The sequence below is a fragment of the Fusarium tjaetaba genome (assembly GCF_013396195.1).
Source record: "Fusarium tjaetaba strain NRRL 66243 chromosome Unknown NRRL66243_c0000309, whole genome shotgun sequence".
In the NCBI taxonomy this organism is placed as follows: Eukaryota; Fungi; Ascomycota; class Sordariomycetes; order Hypocreales; family Nectriaceae; genus Fusarium; species Fusarium tjaetaba.
In genome coordinates this window covers 23,786-45,919 of record NW_023501505.1, presented here as the reverse complement: position 1 = coordinate 45,919, position 22,134 = coordinate 23,786, and the positions used below count along the sequence as shown (strand labels likewise).

At 49.0% G+C, this 22,134-nt stretch overlaps 6 protein-coding genes across 6 annotated transcripts; 3 read left to right on the top strand and 3 right to left on the bottom strand.

Annotated features, from left to right (window-relative positions):
• Positions 1-3,765: 3,765 nt before the first annotated feature.
• FTJAE_11975 (sphingosine n-acyltransferase lag1) lies at positions 3,766-6,938 on the top strand (the record flags this gene model as incomplete). Its single annotated transcript, XM_037344975.1, has 7 exons — positions 3,766-4,036; positions 4,082-4,181; positions 4,240-4,423; positions 4,479-4,917; positions 5,545-5,631; positions 5,697-6,004; positions 6,057-6,938. The coding sequence occupies 7 exons, from the start codon at positions 3,766-3,768 to the stop codon at positions 6,936-6,938; spliced, it is 2,271 nt and encodes a 756-aa protein (XP_037200986.1).
• A 2,736-nt stretch (positions 6,939-9,674) lies between these two features.
• Positions 9,675-13,749, top strand: FTJAE_11974 (catalase-peroxidase 2; the record flags this gene model as incomplete). Its single annotated transcript, XM_037344974.1, has 8 exons — positions 9,675-9,960; positions 10,013-10,167; positions 10,220-10,292; positions 10,341-10,908; positions 10,956-12,206; positions 12,385-12,684; positions 12,733-13,667; positions 13,727-13,749. The coding sequence occupies 8 exons, from the start codon at positions 9,675-9,677 to the stop codon at positions 13,747-13,749; spliced, it is 3,591 nt and encodes a 1,196-aa protein (XP_037200985.1).
• Positions 13,750-14,180: 431 nt separating this feature from the next.
• FTJAE_11973 (multidrug resistant protein) lies at positions 14,181-15,838 on the bottom strand (the record flags this gene model as incomplete). Its single annotated transcript, XM_037344973.1, has 4 exons — positions 14,181-15,096; positions 15,145-15,474; positions 15,528-15,601; positions 15,650-15,838. 4 exons carry the CDS (start codon positions 15,836-15,838, stop codon positions 14,181-14,183), a joined length of 1,509 nt encoding a protein of 502 aa, XP_037200984.1.
• A 563-nt stretch (positions 15,839-16,401) lies between these two features.
• On the bottom strand, positions 16,402-17,010 carry FTJAE_11972 (ycgI; the record flags this gene model as incomplete). The annotated part of the gene is made up of 1 exon (XM_037344972.1): positions 16,402-17,010. One exon carries the CDS (start codon positions 17,008-17,010, stop codon positions 16,402-16,404), a length of 609 nt encoding a protein of 202 aa, XP_037200983.1.
• Positions 17,011-18,136: 1,126 nt separating this feature from the next.
• FTJAE_11971 (ycgG) lies at positions 18,137-19,130 on the top strand (the record flags this gene model as incomplete). The annotated part of the gene is made up of 2 exons (XM_037344971.1): positions 18,137-18,360; positions 18,410-19,130. The coding sequence occupies 2 exons, from the start codon at positions 18,137-18,139 to the stop codon at positions 19,128-19,130; spliced, it is 945 nt and encodes a 314-aa protein (XP_037200982.1).
• A 127-nt stretch (positions 19,131-19,257) lies between these two features.
• On the bottom strand, positions 19,258-21,723 carry FTJAE_11970 (salicylate hydroxylase; the record flags this gene model as incomplete). The annotated part of the gene is made up of 4 exons (XM_037344970.1): positions 19,258-19,290; positions 19,340-20,612; positions 21,259-21,446; positions 21,547-21,723. The coding sequence occupies 4 exons, from the start codon at positions 21,721-21,723 to the stop codon at positions 19,258-19,260; spliced, it is 1,671 nt and encodes a 556-aa protein (XP_037200981.1).
• Positions 21,724-22,134: the final 411 nt, after the last annotated feature.

The window sequence follows — 22,134 nt, the reverse complement described above, 5'->3', positions numbered from 1 at the left end:
ATGCATGGAGTGAGGGGAAATCCTGCCGTGTATACCAGTTCTGCACTGACATTATTTTCTATTATGAAAATACCCCAGAGAACAGGCAATTGAAGGTTTTAAGAGAGATTATAAGCAGACAAGAATCACGGTTGGGGCATCGATTGTGCGAAAGAAAAAGAAGATGGCTGTCCAGGTGCAATATTCAGAAACGGCTGGTATCCTCAATGCAGCACATAAGCCGAGCTGAAACAATGATCGTCATCATGAGGAAGGAATCCCGCAAATGGTCGCCACTAACATGTATGTCTCACAATCGAGGCCAGGCGGTGTGAAAAGAAGCATTCTGCAGGCTTGTCCCCGGCTTATTCTGCAATGCGGACATGAATCCGAATAGCATGTTAGCATGCTTAAATAAGTGCAAAGGGGCATGTACCAAGTATCCAAAAGAATACATAGCATGATTTTGTGGCTTGGTACTATTGAATGCGGATGTGAGACATGCCGCGGAAAGTCAGTCATCTGGGTTGTAAAGCTGGGATCTTCAATGACTTGTCCATGCCCAGGACCGTAAAATTAAATAGATCGTCGGCCAGCATGACAACGCAAAATGCCAGGCCATCAGCAAGCCACTTCATGCTCTGCCGCATTTCGTCTACAGTCGGAACGGACCATCCCTTGGGGCAGTCAACAAAATCTTTGTCTATCCGGCCGCTGCCATATCTCGCGTACGGTCGATGCCTTTTAAAGCTGCAGAGGTTGCCGTCAGAATCCGTCGTGGTAGAATTGCCAAATTGGTCTTCGTCCAGTACTGTTCAGGGCCCAAGTACTCCCAGCTGAAAGGCTGACCGACTTTGAACACATTCTTACTCGCTGCCTCGTCGCTTTCATGTCACATTTACCTGCAGTACCAGAGTGAATGGCTATGCGGACAAGAGGCCTGACCGTCATTTTCACAGTTCTTCCGTCGAGCCAACCATCATCAAATCAGAGAAGCTAGCTTGTACTTCAGGCCTCAGCATATTTATATACCACGTTTACGTTCACCAGTCCATCATGTCCTAGTCCATGCTGAAGTTGGTCAGCACCAAATTCCTCACAGCCCCTTGCACATGGATTGTCTCTCATCGTATTTCTGAGTTACGGCGTTTATAGAAGTGATGCTCCATCGAACATCTGTGGGCCAACATGTAATCAGGGACTTGGATAGGATGCGGCCCTTGCACTTGATGTCGAGAGTGCATCTTCGAAAGTTTGCAGATAAGCTATTGATGTCACTTCGGGACATTGCAAACACTATCGAAGTATGAGGCGATAGCCGTGACTGGCATGCTAAGGTACCAAGAGTCTTATCTTGCGAGAAATGACTTCCACTGGACTTGGATGACCTGTGGGATGGCAGTGAGGACTGCGCAGACTCCAGTGAAAAGCCTCAGCCCGTACGTAGATGGGCCCCTTTTCCCTTCTGGCACTTTGTGACTGTCATCAACTTCATTCAAGAGACTATATTATTCAGCTCGAACGCCTGTAAAAGGGATCTTACTCAGGGGGCACTCTACTGCGGCAGATAAAGTCTGACTCACAAAGTGAAATGGGTGTCGGAGAATTGCACAACAACCGACATGACCAATGGTGGCAAGTCGTCCCAGATCAAACTTTTGCATGAAGTCATGCATTCGCGGCAATTCAATCATAAACTTCCTTCTACAGGTCATTTGGTAGGTCAATTAATGGCAGAGTTTGTGTCCAAAAAGCTTGCTGACGCCCCTGGCCCGAGCCGCGCAAGATGCAAGTCGAACAAAAACAGCAAAAATCCCAGTCCCATTCAAGCAATCTTTTGAGCAAGTCAGAACAGGAGAAATTTGCAGCGAATGCGACACTTGAATCCCCGTCCATCGCATTAATCGACGTGTCGAGTCTCAGCAGTTTACCAGTTCGACCATCCAGGACAGAGTGACAGCAGGAACAGGAGGTACCTGCCACATGCTTCCGCGCCAGCCCCACTAACGCGCGCCCACCAAACCTTGCTGCGAAATTGTTAAGGACAATTGGACACGATTTTGCAGGAGCGCAACAGACTTTGCGACGTGGCGCGCTCAAAAATGAGTTTCAGTTGTTGGTTGTAAGTATAAAAAGGGAGACAGGCCCCGCCTGTCTCAATTGCAGTCTCAGAATTTCAGTTCACATTAAGAACGGCCCTCCTTGAAGTTAGGTCATTTCAGAGATCCTTCGTACTGTTTGTTCTCATCACTGACTGCTGTTGGTAAGTGTTGACCATTTGCAACTTAAGTACCCTTCTTGTCTTCATGTTCTTGGGCAGGTGGGGGAATGTTGTTGTCGTTCCTTCCCTTCTTGTTGTCGCTTTACGCGTGGCGGAGTTGACGCTCCGGGTTATCACGTGCTTCCATTTTTTTGGCGAGACTACCAGCCACTGCACCGCCTTCGAGACCGCCACGCCATCAGCATGCATTCCGTTTGTCGGTTCGACGATTCAAGACTCGTGGTTTATTGAGATTGTTATCTTTCTTTTGCGACACTTGCCGCCTTGCCCCTGATGAGCAATAAGAATGCACCGAAGAAATTAGCTAATGCAAATCAGGAAACGATGCAGTTGAACCTGCATTTGACGAGAGGCTCGAACTCGGGGGGACGCATCTTCTGATCCAAAGATGATGTCAACAAATACTCTAGTTTAAAAGTGAACAATGATGATACTGCAATACCTATGCGACTCTCAATGGCTCAGGTCTTGAGAAATGCCAAGGATTCAGTCTGAGTTTGGACCCATGGACAGAGCTGTGAAGTTTGCGACGTGTCACGACATGAAGAGCACAGTCATTGATTTCCCTTTTCTGTAGATTAAAAAGCATGTATCTTATTTAGAATTAGTTGTGGCCAAAATCCAAAGCTTATCTAGCCCTGTCTCCCAGGTATAAAGGGGCGTCAACCCCCATGGCAGATTACAGTATTTCTTGTCATCAATGAACCAGCCCACTTTGAATGTCACTTTAAGAACTGACCAGCCTGACTGGTCAGTGATCCTTCGATGTCCTAAATTCCACTGGGACTGTTGCGAACTGGGGGAATGGCCCTTGGGGGCCATTTATACGTGTTCATGCCAAACCACGCATGAACCTAACCTATGACTCTCTTATTACGAGCGAGATGCTACTGTCGTACCCGCGTCTTCCCCAGTGGCGTGAGGCCTGGGCGATGCGAACGGTTCAGCCTGAGCTCAGATTTATCTTTTTTGGGAACTGGGGGCGCTGGCGAACGTTCATGTTCGTTGTGTAGTATCTGTTCTTTTCAACGATGATGATATTGTCGCGCCAAGGTTAGTTACTCGACACTCAGTGTGTTGAGGTAGTGAGCGCTTCAGTCTGAGTTCAATACAAGATACTTCTATAAGACTTTACTTGTTACTACGATGGAACAGAAGACCAAGTGGTGCTTCAAATATCCTCCAAAGTTGGAGCTGGACTTGATCAGAGTTTCTTTCCTGCGAGTATAACACGCACCTGGGACTCGATCTTTCATGGCCTCTGCGTCTACAAATTCTATTTAATCACTTAGTACGCAAAGCCACTATTTCATCCCATTTTTCAATTGCAGTAGGTAGAATAGATAGATCTCTGCCAACGTGGCGTGTAATCAAGTCCTAGCGCGTCCCCATCACATGCCAGCATTGTATGACGTAGGTCTCTTGAGAACCAATCCGGTTCTGGACTTCAAAATGCAGCAAAGTCCGATTGACACAGAAACATTACATTATAGACCAGTATCATCATGAAAGCCATTCAGATCAAGGAGTTCAACGCACCCTATACCATCTCCGATGTTGACAAGCCAAAACCCAAACCCCATCAGCTACTCATCCAGATCAAGGCGGGCGGGTTTTGTCACACTGATTGCATGGCCCTTGAAAATTCATTTGGTTCGGAATTACCGTTCTTTAAGTCACATAAGTCAGCTGGTGTTGTTGCGGAAGTCGGATCTGAGGTTCAAGGGTTTGCGGAGGGTGATCGAGTCGGATGCCTCAACTTTGACAGCTGTTGCGGTAGGATATATACTCATGAGGCAATCTATGTGCTCATATGATTAGGGAAATGTCCCGACTGTAAGGCCAGTACGCCGATCTACTGCGATAATCCACTGATGAAAGGGATCACGACGGATGGGGCATGGGCGGAATACATGGCAGCGTGAGTACTTCTCTTCACCTCACGCCTGCATATCTTTCGCAGCGTTTACAATTCTCAGCGACGCTCGATTTACTGTGAAACTCCCAGACTCACTTGACTTCCCTACTGCAGCTTGCATGATGTGTGCCGGCATCACCGTCTATGGAGGCATCAAGAAAGCTCAAGTCCCATATGGCGGCTCGATTGGTATTGTCGGCATTGGCGGTCTTGGCCCTATCGGCACGCAAGTTGCCGAAGCAATGGTTGATCAGAAGTCTTCCAGTAGTAATTCTTTGAGACTGATATGAATCCATATAGGGATATCAAGTGGCTGCGATTGATGTGAAGCAAGATGCCCTAGACCTTGTCGCATCTTACGCTCTGAAGCCCGACATCTGTATCCTATCGACCGACACAGCTGAAACTTCTATGGAGAAGATCACCAACGTTATAAAAGGCGACTACCCTAGTCTTGACGCCACGATAATCGCAACTGATGCCCCCGCCGCGTTTGATTTCGCAGCCAAGTTGACGCGCAAGCATGGAACTATCGTTCTTCTGGGTCAGCCTGACAAGGGCATTACCTTATCTTATCAAAATGCCATCTTTCATGATATCAAACTAATTGGCTCTCTTGTCGCGGAAACCGATGAAACTGAGGAGCTCTTGGAACTAGTCGTGGAGCACAACATCCAAGTCAAGATCAAGGAATGGAAGCTTGAAGATGCTGAGAAGATGAGACAAGAATATTTGACTGGTAGGAACAGCGGCAAGAATGTCATAGTATTCTAGCCAATCTTATCGGATTTCTTAGTCACCTTGAATGGAAGCTTTTTGGGTAAAACTTTACATTGTGAAAATGATATCGTGACCTCGTCACATGCATTCGCAGCCTAAAGTCTAACTTGGAACCAGCAATCAGCGACAAAACCCTTATCTCAACAATGCCAACTCCTCTTCAATCCGATCACGAGATGCCATTCAATCCAATTATCGGCCGATCAATGTCAAAGCGCAAACGTTGAACAAACTAAGCTTCGACAGATCTCCCATCATGCCAGATAAGCTCATGATCCAAGATGCGACCCTTAAAAAGTCAACCCATTAGCTCCGAACACGAACACGTCGATCATTTCATATGCGCATCCCAATTAAAACATCCAATATTTTTCGCATTCATTCGGTTCCCTTTTTTTCGCAAATTAGGTCGGAACCCCGCGGGCGGCGTGATGGTTCCATACGTGAGTCGATGATCACCTTATTTCACGGCCACAAAACCTTGAGACAAATTTAACGTTTAAATGACCTATTTTTCCATTTTATTTCCGAAGCCATTTAAAACTCCATCCCGCACAAATTCCCCCTCTCACTCTGCATCAATTAGGAAAAGTCGCTATGGCAGCAAAACTACGCTCGAAACGATGCCAGGAACAAACCTCCGTAAAGCAATGGCTTATCGATAACCAACTGGGTAAATATACGAAAACAAACCCCATCCCACTCGGCGACGCGATTCCACAATACTGACTTTCTTAGGCATATGCCTCGGTATTCTGACCCCTCTGCTCATCGCGCAATGCAACAGTCTTACACGTCTCCTCACCGCCAAGCTCACGTCGCTCTCGTACCGAGACGAATTCACGGGGGAATACGGCGTCGGGTTCGATGACAATTACCTCGTGGCCGTTCTGATCGTGGTGTTGACGGGTCTGCGGGATGCTACGATGCGCTTCGTTCTGGACCCGGTGGCGGCCGCCTGGGGACTAGGGAGGGCTAGATCCATGCGGTTCAAGGAACAGGCTTGGATGGTGATTTACTATGCTACTTGCTGGTCTGTTGGCATGGTATGATTGACGTCCCCGCCAATTAGATGGAGTGTTTAACTAATGTCGGCAGTGCATCTATGCGTCTTCGTCGTATTGGATGGATCTTCAGGCTATGTGGACGAATTGGCCGAATCGCGAAATATCCGGCCTTATGAAGATTTACATGCTCGCGCAATTGGCTTTCTGGCTTCAGCAGATGATTGTCATTAATATCGAGAAGCGTCGCAAGGATCATTGGCAGATGCTCTCTCACCATGTCGTCACAATTGCTCTGGTGTACTGCTCGTATCGATATGGCCTCACCCGCGTCGGCAACGTTGTCCTCATCCTCATGGACTTTAACGACTTGATTTTCTCGACCGCGAAGTGCCTGAAGTACATGAAGCTGCAGTCTTTGTGCGATTTCATGTTCGGCGCATTCGTTGTCAGCTGGGTGCTGTGCCGCCATGTTGCGTTCCCGATGGTATGCTGGTCTGTTTACGCGCATAGTCTAGCCATCGCCGGGCCGAAGTGCTTCGCTGGCTCAGGAAATAACATCATTGGTCCTTCAGCGGTTCCGGCACATGGCTATTTCTATCTGTTTGAGCCTTTGATCTACACCAATGGGAGAGTATGCTACGACTACACTATCAAGACACTATTCGTGAGCGGGCTTCTGTTCCTGGAAGCACTTATGCTTGTATGGTTTGTCATGATCGTCAAACTGGTCGTTCGAGTGCTTCGTGGTGGAAATGCAGAAGATACGCGCAGCGATAATGAAGAAGAGGAGGAGGAGGAGGAACTGCCGATCAAGGCTGGGGTTGATGCCGAGAAACTCCAATTTCCGAAAAAATATCCTTCCGGAGGGAGAGGCACGTCTTCCGTTTTTCAGTCACCGAGAGTAACGAGTATTTCAAAAGATAGAAAAGGCTATTTGGATAGAATCGGGTGCGAACAGAGGATATCACGATAAGCGACATCTTAATTGGGATAGATCAGGAACTGAGAGAAGGATATACCCTGGAGCTACGTTAGATGCGGGACATACCGTACGGACTAGCTAATGTTTAATACTAATAATGGTGGAAACTCTAATGAACTACATACGATGAATATGGCTATATTGCAGTGATGTTAAGATGCTGCCGACGATGCCGAAGAGGAGAATAGCTGTCGGACCGAAGATATCTCGATGTCTCAATTACCGCAACATCATGCCGAAATGCCATGATCGCTATCCCGCGACTATGCCTCAATTGAGGGTATTCGGAGCATGTCACTACCCCTCAGAACATCTAAACTCTACGGTTTGAAGTAAGGCTCCAACCCGTCCGTCATACGAGTGCAACGCGTCCTGGCTCCATGTCAAGCTGTATACTTGCCGCTATCCGTACTCAAACCAAAACCATCGTGAGACGAGCGAATCGTAGCAAAGACCATTGACGACAAGACTGTTAAACTTTGAAGACATTCAGAACGCTTCCAATGACCGGAAAAAGTTTAGCGCTCAGCGATTCCAAGGTCAACGTCAACAGGTGGCGAAGCGAGCGCTATTAACCCCTGCTCCCCTGCCCTCGCGTGATGATGTTTCTCCCCCCGCACGATTCTCCTCTCCTCTGCCCTGTTCTGTTTAGCTTAGCTTACCTCGCTCGACTGCCTAATTTACTCCGCATGCTTCCAAATCAATTTTCTGGACCTGCACGATTACGGTATGTCCATTCACGGCACTGCTGAAAAGGATATCCATGGAAAGTTTACTGCAGCAGCAACAAAGATCCTATGAAATGGCAGGCAATAGTAATGCAGGTACCCAAATGCGCGCAGAGCTAATAATAGAGTTTCTGCTAAGGTCGGTTGAGAAATCGCACGAATTGATTCACCGTTCTGTGGCTGGGATCGTGATTATGTGTCTATGCAGGGTCGCGGCTCTGTTGACCAAAAGTTGCATCCGCTGCAGCTGCGCCATGTCGATGCAGAAAGGAAGAGGAACTTGCGTCTTTGCAGCTTCTTCTTCGAGAGGGGAAAACCGTTGAATCCTACTGATAAAGCGTCGATAAAGGCCTGGGATCAGGGATGGGGCACGGCCGGGCGAAATTGCCACGGCGTAGCGAGGACCAATGGGCTCGCAAAGCGGGATGTGACATTCTAGATAGAGTTGCCGCTGCATGAAACCCCAAGAATTCACTGTTCTCAACGTGATATTGGACGGTTTGGCGGGTTAGGTTCGATCATAAGGGAATTGCTACGCTGGGATCAGACCATTTGACCTGCGGGATTTGTGAAGCCAAGATGTCGCCTGCAGAAGGGCATTGCTATTATTAGCAAAAAATGTCTTGGGAGATGGGATGAGCATGCAGAATTTAATTGCTTTGTTGGTGATGACTTGTTGAGAATTGTATGGCCCAAAGGTTCGGGTACATGGATCGACCGGACCCAGAATGCGACCGCAGTTTGTGTGCGTATGCTTATTTTTGTAGTTTGTTGTGATGATAAATGAGCCAAGCAACAAGCTGTGCGAATCAAAACGCGAATAGTTACTGCTGACGACTGAGCAACGCGCAGGGATGAGATTGAGCTTATTGTCAGCAAGCCCGAGCACTGCGGTCAGATAATTTGTACACAAAGATACACCAAAAAGTCATCTGCTTTCGCAAAATACGGGGTTGTACAGCAGACGAGGCCAGCTCAATTTGTCTCGGGTTACTACGTACTGCACTGTAATCGGGAACTTGGGAAGAGCCCGAGGTGACACTGCACCCGAAGATTGGATGTTTGGCCGCCCTCTGAGGAGAGAGGAGCTTTACTCCGGCCCGCGCTCACGGCATTGATCGTTTACCTAGCTAATCTGTTTGACAATATTCCGATTGGTTGCGGTACGGCAGGGTGAGCAAGAGTGGGTAGTCGGATCATATGTGGGATAATCACAGCTTGGCAGGGCGATTAGAAGAATGGTTCTGCCCAATCTATCTCCAACAGAGACAGGCTTGATCAGTCAGCTTCTACTCAAAATTATTAAGAAAACAACATGCATAAGGCCAATTCCTCAAGGGTAAATGATAAACTCTAAACCATGTGTTTCACTGGTCTTCTCCAAAAGTTTATATTAAGCTACCACCTTCTCAGTATGGCCCAAGTCTCACGTAAACCAATAGCAGTCCTGTGATTTACCATCCCTGTCGGCAGTTGGTGCGTGTGATTCCATTGGCATTGCCGCTTATCAGGGATCTTTTCCTTTTCTCGCCCTAGCACCCAGATTTTCTCCGTCTCCACACGAACAATGAATCCACGGACGAGACGTCTGATTCCAGTATCGTCACCGCCTATCACTATCTGGGAAACAAGCAGGAGGGGTCAGTGACGTTGGTGTGGATTACACTGCTTAGAAGAGGCAAGAAAAGGCTGGGTTTATCCTTGTGATACCGCAGCCAGGCCAAGGTCTCTCTCTGATCCATGCACCAATGGCTAGACTAAGATGCACTGTAACTGAGCCTCGATTGCTAATCCGAGCGTCTGACCTGTTGCATAAGGCCCTATACCACTGACACTGCCGACTTGGCGCTGTACCAGCCCCCTGTAGATCGTCACTGTAACCTTCTTTTTCTTGCCTCTTCACTGCGGGTACAAAACCAAACATAAATCCGCCCGTTTTTCTAGTTCTGTTCGTCTGTCAGTCTCACAACCTCACAGTCACAGCACATACTCCTCAGCCATGCACGTACAATCACTTCTGCTGGCTTCTGGCCTCGTGCCTCTGGCCGCTAGCCAGGGCTGCCCTTTTGCCAAGCGCGCCACGGACACTAATCTCGTCCCGCCGCGAGAAATCCCCGAGGACTTTGGCATCTGCCGCGTCGCTAGCAACCAGGCTGGTGGCGGTACTCGATCCAGGGACTTTTGGCCTTGCGCTCTGCGATTGGATGTGTTGAGGCAGTTTTCACCCCAGTATAACCCATTGGGTGCTGATTTCGACTACACCGAGGCTTTTAAGTCTCTGGACTGTGAGTTTGACGAATTCTCGGAATGAGGACTATTTACTGATTTCTTTTGCAGTTGCTGCCCTGAAGAAGGACCTCAACGCGCTCCTCACTGATTCTCAGGATTGGTGGCCTGCTGACCATGGTAACTATGGTGGTCTCTTCATTCGTATGTCATGGCACAGCGCTGGTACATACCGCGCAATGGATGGCCGAGGTGGCTCCGGAATGGTGAGTCATGATGTCGATATCATATTCTCGAGTGCTTTGCTAACGGACACAGGGTCAACAAAGATTCGCACCTCTCGACAGCTGGCCCGACAACCAGAACTTGGACAAGGCCCGTCGTCTGCTCTGTAGGTTACACAGCCGTCACACAAACCGCAAAATCTAACAAATCGCAGGGCCCATCAAGCAAAAGTACGGCAGCAAGATCTCATGGGCTGACTTGATCGTCCTCGCCGGCAACGTTGCCCTCGAGCACAGCGGCTTCGAGACCCTCGGTTTCGCCGGTGGTCGCGCTGACACCTGGGAGGCCGATGAGTCCATCTACTGGGGAGCCGAGTCCACCTTTGTCCCCAAGGGTAACGACGTTCGCTACAACGGTAGCACAGACATTTACGAGCGTGCCGACAAGCTCGAGAAGCCCCTTGGTGCTACGCACTTTGGTCTCATCTACGTCAACCCCGAGGGTCCCGATGGAAGCTCTGACCCCAAGGCTTCTGCTCTTGATATCCGTACTGCTTTTGGCCGTATGGGTATGGACGATGAGGAGACTGCTGCTCTCATCATTGGTGGCCACACCCTGGGCAAGACTCACGGTGCTGTTCCTGCTAAGAACATTGGCCCTGAGCCCATGGCTGCTGACCTTGGAGAGATGGGTCTTGGCTGGCACAACAGCGTCAACGAGGGTAACGGTCCTGACCAGATGACCAGCGGTCTTGAGGTTATCTGGTCCACCACTCCCACCAAGTATGTCCCCTCTGAACCTCAGTCTCACTCTTACTAACAAATCCCAGGTGGAGCAACCACTTCCTCAAGTCTCTTCTCGGCAACAACTGGACCCTCGTCGAGAGCCCCGCTGGACACAAACAATGGGAGGCTCTCAACGGCAAGCTCGAGTACCCCGACCCCTTCGTCAAGGGCAAGTTCCGCCGCCCCACCATGCTCACTAGCGATCTCGCCCTCATCAACGACCCCTCGTACCTCAAGATCTGCAAGCGTTGGCACGACAACCCCAAGGAGATGAATGCTGCATTCGCTCGCGCCTGGTACAAGCTCCTCCACCGTGATCTCGGCCCTGTTTCTCGCTACCTCGGACCCGAGGTCGCTAAGGAGAAGTTCATCTGGCAGGATCCTCTCCCTGAACGAAAGGGCGACATCATCGGTGAGGCTGAGATCTCTAGCCTCAAGTCCACTATCCTCTCTACTGATGGTCTTGATGTTTCTAAGCTTGTTTCTACTGCTTGGAATTCTGCTTCTACTTTCCGTGGAACTGACAAGCGTGGCGGTGCCAACGGTGCCCGTATTGCCCTTGAGCCTCAGGTCAGCTGGGCCAGCAACAACCCTAAGCAGCTTAAGCAGGTTCTCTCTGCCCTGAAGAAGGTCCAAAAGGACTTCAACGCCAAATCCGGCTCCAAGAAGGTCTCTCTCGCTGATCTGATTGTCCTCGGTGGTGTTGCTGCTATTGAGAAGGCTGCTCAAGCCGCTGGCTTCAAGGACGTCGAGGTTCCTTTCACTCCTGGCCGTGTTGATGCTACCCAGAACCAGACCGATCTCGTCCAATTTGGTTACCTTGAGCCTCTTGCTGATGGTTTCCGCAACTACGGACATGGCACTGCCCGTGCCCGCACTGAGGAGATTCTCGTTGACCGTGCTGCTCTTCTTACACTTACTCCTCCCGAGATGACCGTCCTCGTCGGTGGTCTCCGTGCTTTGAACGCCAACTACGACGGTTCTTCCAACGGCATTCTCACTGAGAAGAAGGGCCAGCTGACCAACGACTTCTTCGTCAACCTTCTCTCCCCCGCCTACTCGTGGGCCAAGAAGGACGACCGTGGTGAGCTCTGGACCGGCACTGACCGCTCCACCAAGTCCGTCAAGTGGACTGCTACCCGCGCTGATCTGGTCTTCGGATCTCACGCTGAGTTGCGTGCTATCTCCGAGGTCTACGGTAGCGCTGATGCGAAGGAGAAGTTTGTGAAGGATTTCATTTCTGCCTGGACCAAGGTCATGAACCTGGACCGCTTTGATGTCAAGGCTGAGAAGTAGTGTTTCCTCAGTCACCTTTGACACTTTTTCTCATTTTACATATTTCTTCATTATATAGTATATTCATTGAACTGTTCAAACTGCTTTACTGTTTAACATTGTAAACACCGCAACTCCTCCCTCTTCCTCTGATGCGAAATGGCACGTGACATTGTCATCTTTTTCTAATCTCATTAGCAACCCCGCAGCACTTGATAATGTGCTTGGTTCACTCTCAACAGGCTTTACGACATACAGAATGGGACAACTACTGGACCTCCCAGATGAGATACTCACTGATATCTGCACTCTCATATGCGATTCGGATCGTCTCGCGCTGCTCCAAGTCACATATGCCAATAAGAGATTGTACAGAATTGCCTCACCGCTTGTCGTCCGCCATTGGCCGTTCTATCGGTCGACCTCGCACAGCCAAGCATCTGCTCAGTTTGCAATGCATCTCGTTCGAAATCCTGACCTCCAAAGGAACGTCAAATCGTTAGTCTTTGACGGATAGCTTCCTATCGAGGGTGATCCTTGGGGTAGATATGGCGAGCTTGATGAACTTGCTACAGCAGCGCGTCAACGTTATCCAGAGCTCGCCGATGATACTCAATGGTGTGGAGGGTTGATCTACGGATGGGCAGACCATGTCGCAGCACTTCTCGTGGTTTTATATACCAGAGTCGAGAGCCTGGATCTTATCATTCCACATGATCTAGGGTCAAGACTGCTGGTGCTAAAACTTGTGTGTTTAGCTCTTAGGCATAATGGTCCCCAACGGCCATTAGAGAACATTAAACTCGCCGTGATCAGATGGCACCGCGATGACAATCCCGGTAATATTCAATGTGCGGCACCATTCTTCCACCTTCCGAATGTCAAAACTCTTGCTCTCTCGGCGTTATCTGACGAGATACCGATCAGAAGCATCTCAGATGAGAAGGACCAGGGCGAACATGTCAGACTGTGCTTGGATCCTGATATCTATGAGACACGGCTCCCTGTTGGGACTTCGCCTATTGAGGAGTTATTCTTAAACTCCGCTTGCCTCACGAACGAAGGACTGCTCACTGTTGTTAGCGCCTGCAAACGACTGAAGAAGCTCGTCTTCACTTGGAGAAACCCCTCCAGAATGAGCGAGGATGGACATGACAGCCTCACTCTCACTCGACAAGCGTTGCTCCTCCATGCAGCAACTTTGGAGGAGCTCGCTTTCGATCTTATTACGCACCGCTTCAGGCATGACTCGGCTTTATTAGAGAACGCGTCTCAGGCGCGTTTTGAATGCTTCAAAGAGTGCTTTAAACATATGATCAAGCTGAAGCGCCTCACCATGGATATTCACGTTCTCAACTATCGTGATGTTTCCCGAAACGAGGAAATGCTGGATTTCTTACCAAGATCACTTGAGCATCTTGGTCTCGAATGCGATCTCCCGTGTGATCAGCCAATTGTTCTGGAGCATGTCGAACGACTTTGTACGCTGCTGAAGTCTTGCGGTCCTGGTACCCATTTCTGTGCGCTGAAAACTCTTCAGATATGGTTGTTTGTGTCTGGTGACATAGACAAAGATATATATGAACCGGTAAACGAGCTAGCGCGGGAGAAAGGCATCAATTTCACGTATAACCACACGTCTCATGGAGGGGGTAGGACGTGGGAGATAATGGGTATGATGCCTAAGCCCTATCCTCCTATTGTCAATTCTGAAAGAAGGTTCAAAGAGTGTTTCAGTGGGCAAGAGGAAGCTTACAATAGCTTCGATGAAAGTTTGGATTGGAGCAATTTTATACAGTAGTAAGTTTACCGAGACTGAGTCGTATCGCAAGCGTGATGAAAGACATGGGCCCAAATGCAGTTGTCTTGACTAAAGGTCTGTGACCTGATCGAGTCTGCTTGTTCAATTTCTCAAGTAGCTTGTAAAAGACGGAGGCAGAAGGCCTTGGACTTCGATAAGCCTGTGTAAAGGGCAACATGTTATGAGGGAACATCTAGTCCTTGTCCTTCATATGAAGATTCTCCTGCTCCAGGGCCTGCTCATCGTCCGCCGCAAACTTGCTTCTATGCCTCAATCTTGATCCATACCCCAAGAATAAGAACGGCGTGAACGCAAAAAGACTCGCCACCGCCGCCAAGATGCTCGTTGCAATATTGCTGCCCAACCCCGTATACATCTGATGCGTGAAGAGAGGAAACACCGCAGCAGTCAGGGTACGCGTCAAGCTGATCGCACTGACAGCGCTGGCAGCATATTCACCATAGCTGTCAGTGGCATATCCGAACAACACATAACTAAAATCATTGGCACTAAATCCGATCATTACCAGACCAATCATGCTGACAGGCCAAGGGACGTTGGTGACCCTTGGGGGAATGGTCCAGGCAAAGAGCCACAGGCCGATAGCAAGAGATGGCGCTGCAATTGCAAACGATGTGATCTTGCTCTCTGGGAGGATGCGTAGGTGAGTTCTGCGATATTTCTTATATATATGTGCATCGTAGATCCGTGGCAGGATATTGATCACCTCGCCGATTGCGATGGCAAGGAATGCAAGACTGGAGCTGTTCTGCGAAAAGTTGAACGGCGGCGCGGTGTAGACAATGGTCAATGATTCTGTCAAGCCGTAGATGAGACCGAATGCGATGGCGCATAAGACGGCGCAGAAGAAGACCAGGGGATCCGTGACGAGGAACTGCAAGGGTCGGAAGAGAGCGTTCTGCGCAAAGGATGCCACTGTAAACTTTTCTCCCTCTTCATTGCTAGACTTGACGTCTTCAATGCCGGTTTCTTCCCGTATATCTTTGACAATCTTGTCGAGTAATTGGTTTGCATTTGACTCCCTTGTGAAAATGCATGCAAAAGCTGTGACACCCATGACGATTGTAGAGATGTAGTATACCCAGCGCCTAATTTAATGTCAGACCGGAAAGCATCTCGATGACCTCTAGACTTACCAGCCTATACTTGAAGTGATGTATGTCGAGTAAATAGGACCCAGAGCCAGGCCCAGCATACCAAGGATGGTATACACATAGACGACCCAGATCCTATGCTCAGCATTATACATATCGTCAAAGTTGCCAAAAGCGACAGTCGCTGGAATTGCTGCAGCGACGCCCTGGAAGAAACGGCCGAAATATACGCCGATTATTGACGGTACCGCGGCCACTATCGCCGACGAGATGCAGAATAATGTTGCTGCAAGGATATATATGGTTCGTCGCCCGAATACCTCTGAGATGGGCGAGCAGAAGATGCTACCCATGGTTTGACCGAGCAAGTATCTATTTCGAAAATCAGCAACATGATTGACGCCTTTGCCAGCTCAAAAGCTCACATGGTGACGAAGACGAAATAGGCCATCGTTCTGCTGACACCATACTCCTCTCGTGCTGACTCTGCAGTAGCCGTCTGAAACATTATTAGTAGAGTTATATCCGTATAAGTGAGCAAACTGACCCCAGAGGAGCTGATTGCCGTCATGTACATCTCCAACCAGCATATCAGAGCGACAGTGTATGCCTTCGTTCCGGATTTCCAATTCCGGGGGTGCTGGTCAGCATCTTCATCCCAGCAGATGCGATTGTCGCTGTCGACATGGACTCCCTTGCCTTTCACAGCATGTTCAATCGAGCCCTTGTTTGTCATTGTGCTCTCCGGAGATATCTGCGTAGATGACTGAGAACTAATCATAAACTGGCTAGTCTGGCACGGTGTCTGCGGCAAAAGAGTTGCTGTCAATAACCTCTGTACTCTCAAATGTCCTATGCATGTATCTTGGAAAAGGTGATTGGAAACAATGTCAACGGGACAGTCTAGATAGGGGGCACATCAGAACCCTTGCATCGAGTCCCCAGACGATCGATCTGGCGGGCCGCAGCCGGATTAGTGATCGATCGGCTGTGTAGGCATCATCTCTGTCTACCCGTCCCTCAACGCTCATATTCAATCATAAACTATGGATGACGTTGAAGACTTTTGATCGTTTGGAAAATATCCCGATAGCTTAGTGTCATCTATTTTTAAGACGGGTAGATCTCTGCCGGGGCCTTTTGCAGACTAACTATTGCGCGGGTAAGCTGGAGCTAAACATTGAGAAGATCAATGACGCCGTCAAATCTCAGCATCACCACTTATCCCTTCCGAGACCGTTTGTGAAACCACAGAAACCTTGTGACAGGATGCATACCTAGCATTTCTCTCATTATTCCTTAAACTATCTTGTATTGAATAGGTTTAAAGCTACCGCCATTAGACTTGCCAGCCGAGCAGGCAGTGATCGCAACAATAAGGTCCATCTCCGCGACAAAGTCAATGTGATCACCGGCCTTACTGATAGGCGGCTCCACCGTGAACTTGCCCGTCTTCCCGTCAACAGGCACATTCATGAAGCAGTTGAACGCGCAAGGAATGCGATCTGGCGCGATACCATGTTTGCCTAGCGCAAGGGAGAGGTTGCCGAAACAGCCGTGATGGGGCTCCTTGTCGCCGTAAATGATGCGAAAGGTATCTTTGGAACACGGCGTAAGCAGAAAGTCGTGACGTCCGCAAGTGTCGTCGACGATTTTGAGCATGATGTTGCTGCGGTTTGAGTAGAGTGGGTGGTTGGTTGTTAGGTATATGGTGTCTGCATAGTCAAATGTGCGTCCGTTGGAGATGACTTCGTCTGTGTCGTGTCGGTTGAATGCCACGAGGTCAGAGACTTGACCGCCCTTTGGATCGATTACTGTTAGGCGTTGGCCTTTGTTGACGAAGAAAGAGGTTCCTGTCCGCGGTGCGAGTTCGATGATGCCATCAGGTAATTGTCTAGTATCCTCCATTCCGGGAGTTCGGCAGGGGCTGCGACACGTCGAGTAAATATGAAAGTCAATTGAACGGTAAATATGTAGGTTATTCTGGACCCGGAATGGGTATTGTGCTACGAGATATTCCATGACTTTGTAGTGTTCGGCATCTCAAGAGTCGGCACATTACCGTAACATTTCGTAATATCCATCGCGGGTAGTTTTGCTCTACTGCAAGCCTCACATCACTAGACGTAAGAACTATGCCTAACTAAGCCTTCATCTTATACAACGGCTCAACGACTTTCCTTTCATCCAGGAAAATCATTCACCGGATCTTGATGAATCAGCTGAGTCGTCTAACTCATAGCAGCTGATATGCATACTAGATGTGACGAATATTACGAGACGTCACGGCAATTGTGATCAGATGGTGACAGCAGCATTCCGTTGTCGATGATGCGACCATATCTGGGCATGACCTCAGCGGCTCATGCTTCCACTTCCGGGAGTGTCCACTTTTCCCCGGACTCGATCTGTCGCGCTAGGATCAAGCGCTGTACAATCTGGGGGAGTCCGTAAGAGACGCCTGCATTACTGTACGAGAAAGGCTACAATGAAATAGCCTATAACTTGGTCAGATGACAAGCGGAAAGTTTAACTCGGACAATTCATGAGATGAGAGATCTGGCAACTGATGCTTGCGATGGGCACTTTACCTCGAAGCGGCCTGCAGCGCTGTGTAGCCATCGGAGGAAACGTTCCGGCCTGGATCTGCGTATGCATCATCGCTTGGTGCATACATCATGTTGATTTCACTAGTCCTACCCGTAACTAATAATGTCAGCAATAACCATGACGCTATCAGGGGTTTTGTGTCACTGATGTTTCCCTGGATTTGACAGCTCGATCGAAGACTAGCTGCTGATCCTAGCATTTCCGTCAATTCACGTCAATGACATTCGCCTTATACTCTGCCTTGTTGGTGCTATGTACGCTGTCCGGTTGCCACTGTGGCATTGCATATAAATTGAGTCTATGGCCACTTAAGATTGACTTTGAACTACAATTATGCGCGTTTGTTCTGAGATACCCCTTTTTGAACCTATGACGTACTATTTCTACACATTGTATTTCTACGCATTATCAATCTATCATCATCATGCAACTTGCGATCAATGCCATCATATTATTCATTGTCGTCACGGCGGTGACTAGACTAACGCGATCTCTGAAAGCCCCCATCAATCGACTCATAAAGAAGTTGAGATTTTTCACGAATGACTCCAAAGTTGCGATACCTGCATCGAAACAGGAGGAAGATACCTTACGCACCGGTGACGCTGATGAAACCCGATCATCTTCACTGGCGGAGCTGCTGACGAGGTTCGTGACTAACCAATCCGTTGTGCTCGCAAAGCTGACATGCCAGCAGAAAGGAAGTTGAGACTCAGTTCGACAAGGATACTTGGCGAGGCCTTGCATACCAAGATTTCAAAGGCACAATATTGGCAAAAGGGAGTGGCATGAAGACCTTTCCTTGCATATACGCCACCATGGGATATCGATCAGACGATCATCGCTATGTTTTCCTCGAGTCAGACAACCCTTCGGAGCCCCGTAACGTACGCAAGGTAGCTCTCGCTCTAACCGAGTATCTTCGCATTTCAACCTCTTTGGGTCCAAATACATCCCTCGTTATCATCGGCGCCCCCTCTGAGAAGCAGCGTACCGTGGAGGAGCACAACCGCACGTTCTGGGACATGCTCCGAGGCCTTCGTATCTGCGATCCAAGACCTTGGCCGGAGGATATCCCACAAGACACAGAGGATGCAAAATGGACGTTTTGCTTCAATGGAGAGCCAGTCTTCCCGGTGATGTTGACGCCGGCACACCAGAAGCGGTGGAGCAGACATATGAGTGTGCCAGTGATTGCTTTGCAGCCGAAGTGGGTTCTGGATAATCTGCTGGGAACTCCTGAGAAGCGAAAGGCTGCCCAAAGCAAAGTTAGAAACCTGTTGCAGAAGTACGACACGATAGGTGTCAGCCCAGATCTAACCGCTTACGGTGCAGTTGGGACCAGTGAAGCCCGGCAGCTGTGCCTGCAGGATAAGAACGAGTCTGTCCAATGCCCATATCGGAATTTTGATAGCTAGAATATTAGAGCTACAATAGAGTATAATAGAGTTATTTTATTTCATAATCGTATACTCGCGGCTGAAAAGCCGCCATCATGAATCAGCACTTTGACATTCGGAAAGATTATTTCGCTGGTTCGCTGAGTTATGAGAAGTAAGCTTTCGTTGCAAGTCGGACCTAGTCACTATTAGAACGTTGCAATGCATGTCCTTTTGCTGCTGCTTACCTCTTTGGCCGTGTCGTAGTCAAACATCCACTTATCAAAAGGCAGAGTGTTGAATGGTGCATTTCCGTCTCCTACGCCCATAGATAATGCTCTCTGCTCGCCCGTCAACTCGGACCCCGGAGGCTTGCCAGAGTTGTACAGTTTGTAGTTCCACGTCGACCCATTCTGAAGCCTTGTTACCCTAGGAATGCGAATCTTCTCCCAAGTCTCTATGGTCTTCGGCACGTCCTGGCTGCTCTCCGAGAATAGTATGGATAAGGCATCTATATCTTCCACAATAGAGCTGAATCCTTCTGCTAGGTTCGGAAGCATCGCGTGCGCAGAGTCTCCAAGAAGTACCAGTCTCCGCTTCGGACTCGACCACGTATCTAAAGGCTCCAGTCTCGCTAGACGCCAACGGGAACAGCTCTGCACCATGTTTGCCAGAGCGACGACCGTGGGGTTGAACGACGAGAAGAAACTCTTGACAACTTGGCTGTCATCAGTCGCGTCAAAGAGCTTTTTCTCGCTGGCTTCACTGTCTGCAGCACCGTGTTGGATTGAGAACATGATGTTGAAAAGACCTCGATGGTGATTGTACTTGCCAATGGCATAACCACCGTGGCCAGCCCACATGATTCCGTTCTCAGACTCGGGCTGCTGACAGAGGGATTTGGTTTTGTCGTCATTGGCGAGCATCTCAGCAGGTATTTCAGTTGGGTAGTGCGTCGAAGGTGCCCGAATCACTGTAAGACGGGATGGGTCAACGTGAGAAAGAACCTGAGGCCGCAGACGAGAGGATATCCCATCTGCTGCCAAGATCAAATCCGCCGTGATTCTGGTGCCATTCTTGAACGATGCATACGCAGCATGATCATCATCCTCAACTGTGACGATCTCGTTTCCAAAGTGCACTTTGGCTCCGGCCTTACAAGCCTCATCGTGTAAGACGGTCTGCAAGGCTTGGCGATCAGTGGACCATTCTGGAAACTGGGAGTAAATCCCAGGATCGAGAGTATGCAACAGTTCATTCGTGCTACCATTCCGAGCCCCGTGCTCTTTGATCGGGGCAGTCACGGCTTCAAAAGCTTCGCGCATCTGCCATCGGTAGAAACATCTGACACCATTTGATCTTACAAAAATGGCTCCGCTTGCGGTGGATAGCGACTGGGATCTCGAAGAGGTCGACTTTGTGGCCGTCGCGCGCCAATCGGCAGGCTGCAGTGAGACCTCCCAATCCTCCGCCTGCAATGACGATGCGTTGCTTCTTCGTATCCATTGATGCTGATAGGTCCTGCTGCAGCCAGCTCGTGTAGTGAAAGGTTGAGGTGAATGTCTCCTAAGTTGACATGAAAAAGCCACTTATAAACAAGGGGGCGTGACTTGATCAGTGCAGGTGTTACGTCACATTAAATGTCGTTCCATGATCCCATTCATGGTAATCTCACCTAAGACATAGCGGCGTCGCACAGCGATCATGAGCAAGGATAAGCACTAGATGTCATCGGCCCGAAGCGTTGGTGGAGGATCATCCCGAGATATCCGCGAGACAAGACGAAAGGACATGAAAAAAGAGTCGATGTGATAGAGAGAGAAAAGATTAAAGGATGAGTCCAGTGCTTCTAGTCTAAGTAAATATATCAAGGAAATAAGTACAATCTTCCAACATTCCGGGGTCCCAGGCGTTTATTCTTGGTATCTCGACAAAATCCTCGAAGGATATCAACCATACTCCAATAAATGCCAACTCATCAAATATCCATTACATTCAATCTCCAACGTTTATCATTACATCATCGTTCGTTCCGTCTCGTATGTGGGGGACATCTTGAGCAAGTCACTCGATAAAGCCGATGATACAGAGGCTGATTTCAACGACCCTAAGTGCGGACATGAACGTTAGAAGAGGCAGTTGTGGGATGCATTCATATGAAACTTACGTCGACACGCAGGCAAGGACCAGTGCGGCAAGGAAGAGAGGCTCTGAACCTTCAGTGTCGTCATCAAGAGCGTTGCCGCCGGGCCACCAATCTCGATACCATCCGAAGCAACCAAGGCAAGCAATCGATCCAAGGGCAATGAAGCAATGTATGACGAGGCTGAACGATGGGCGGATGGTCGGAAGGGTCTTGGTCACCGAGCAGACGAGCTCTATTAATGACCAGCAGAGCGCCGCGATGAACTTATTGTTTAGCCAGTACCTTGATCGAGAGACGTAGCAGACTTACTGCAGGACCTAATATTCCAATCGCCTCAGCGTTCCTCGATGAAGGGATAGCTGAAACGACAATGCCCGAGATCGTAACACAAAGGGTAAACACTCGCAGAGCTAGACCGAGATTCCGGAATCTGGATGGCCTCTGTGGCTGAGAAATGGCGGTTTTGAGATCGTCGTCCGAGTCCATGTTTATTGATGGGGCTGATAAGAGAAGTAACAAAGCATAGTTGACCTTCAACAAGGCCAGTCAAGGTAGCGATGCCATCACGCCTCTTTATGGGTTTCACAGAGGCAAAATAGGCTGACGTAGAATACGTAAAAAGGTCATAAGACACGGGCGAAAAATTGCACCGCTGCTTCCCAACGACTGATTTCCCAACATTTCCATATTAAAAATTTTATAATGACATGCCACTTTTTTTAGCCTCATGACGCAAGTGTCACTGACACGTGAAGACGGAGCTGCAAGGCTGGCGAAAGCCCGTTGGGTTTTTTATCTTTGGAGCCACGTGGGTATTCGCCGATAACGACAAATTAAGATCTACCTTAGCCTTGACTGTTTTAAGTCGTAGAATGAGGTATTTACTAACAGATGTTG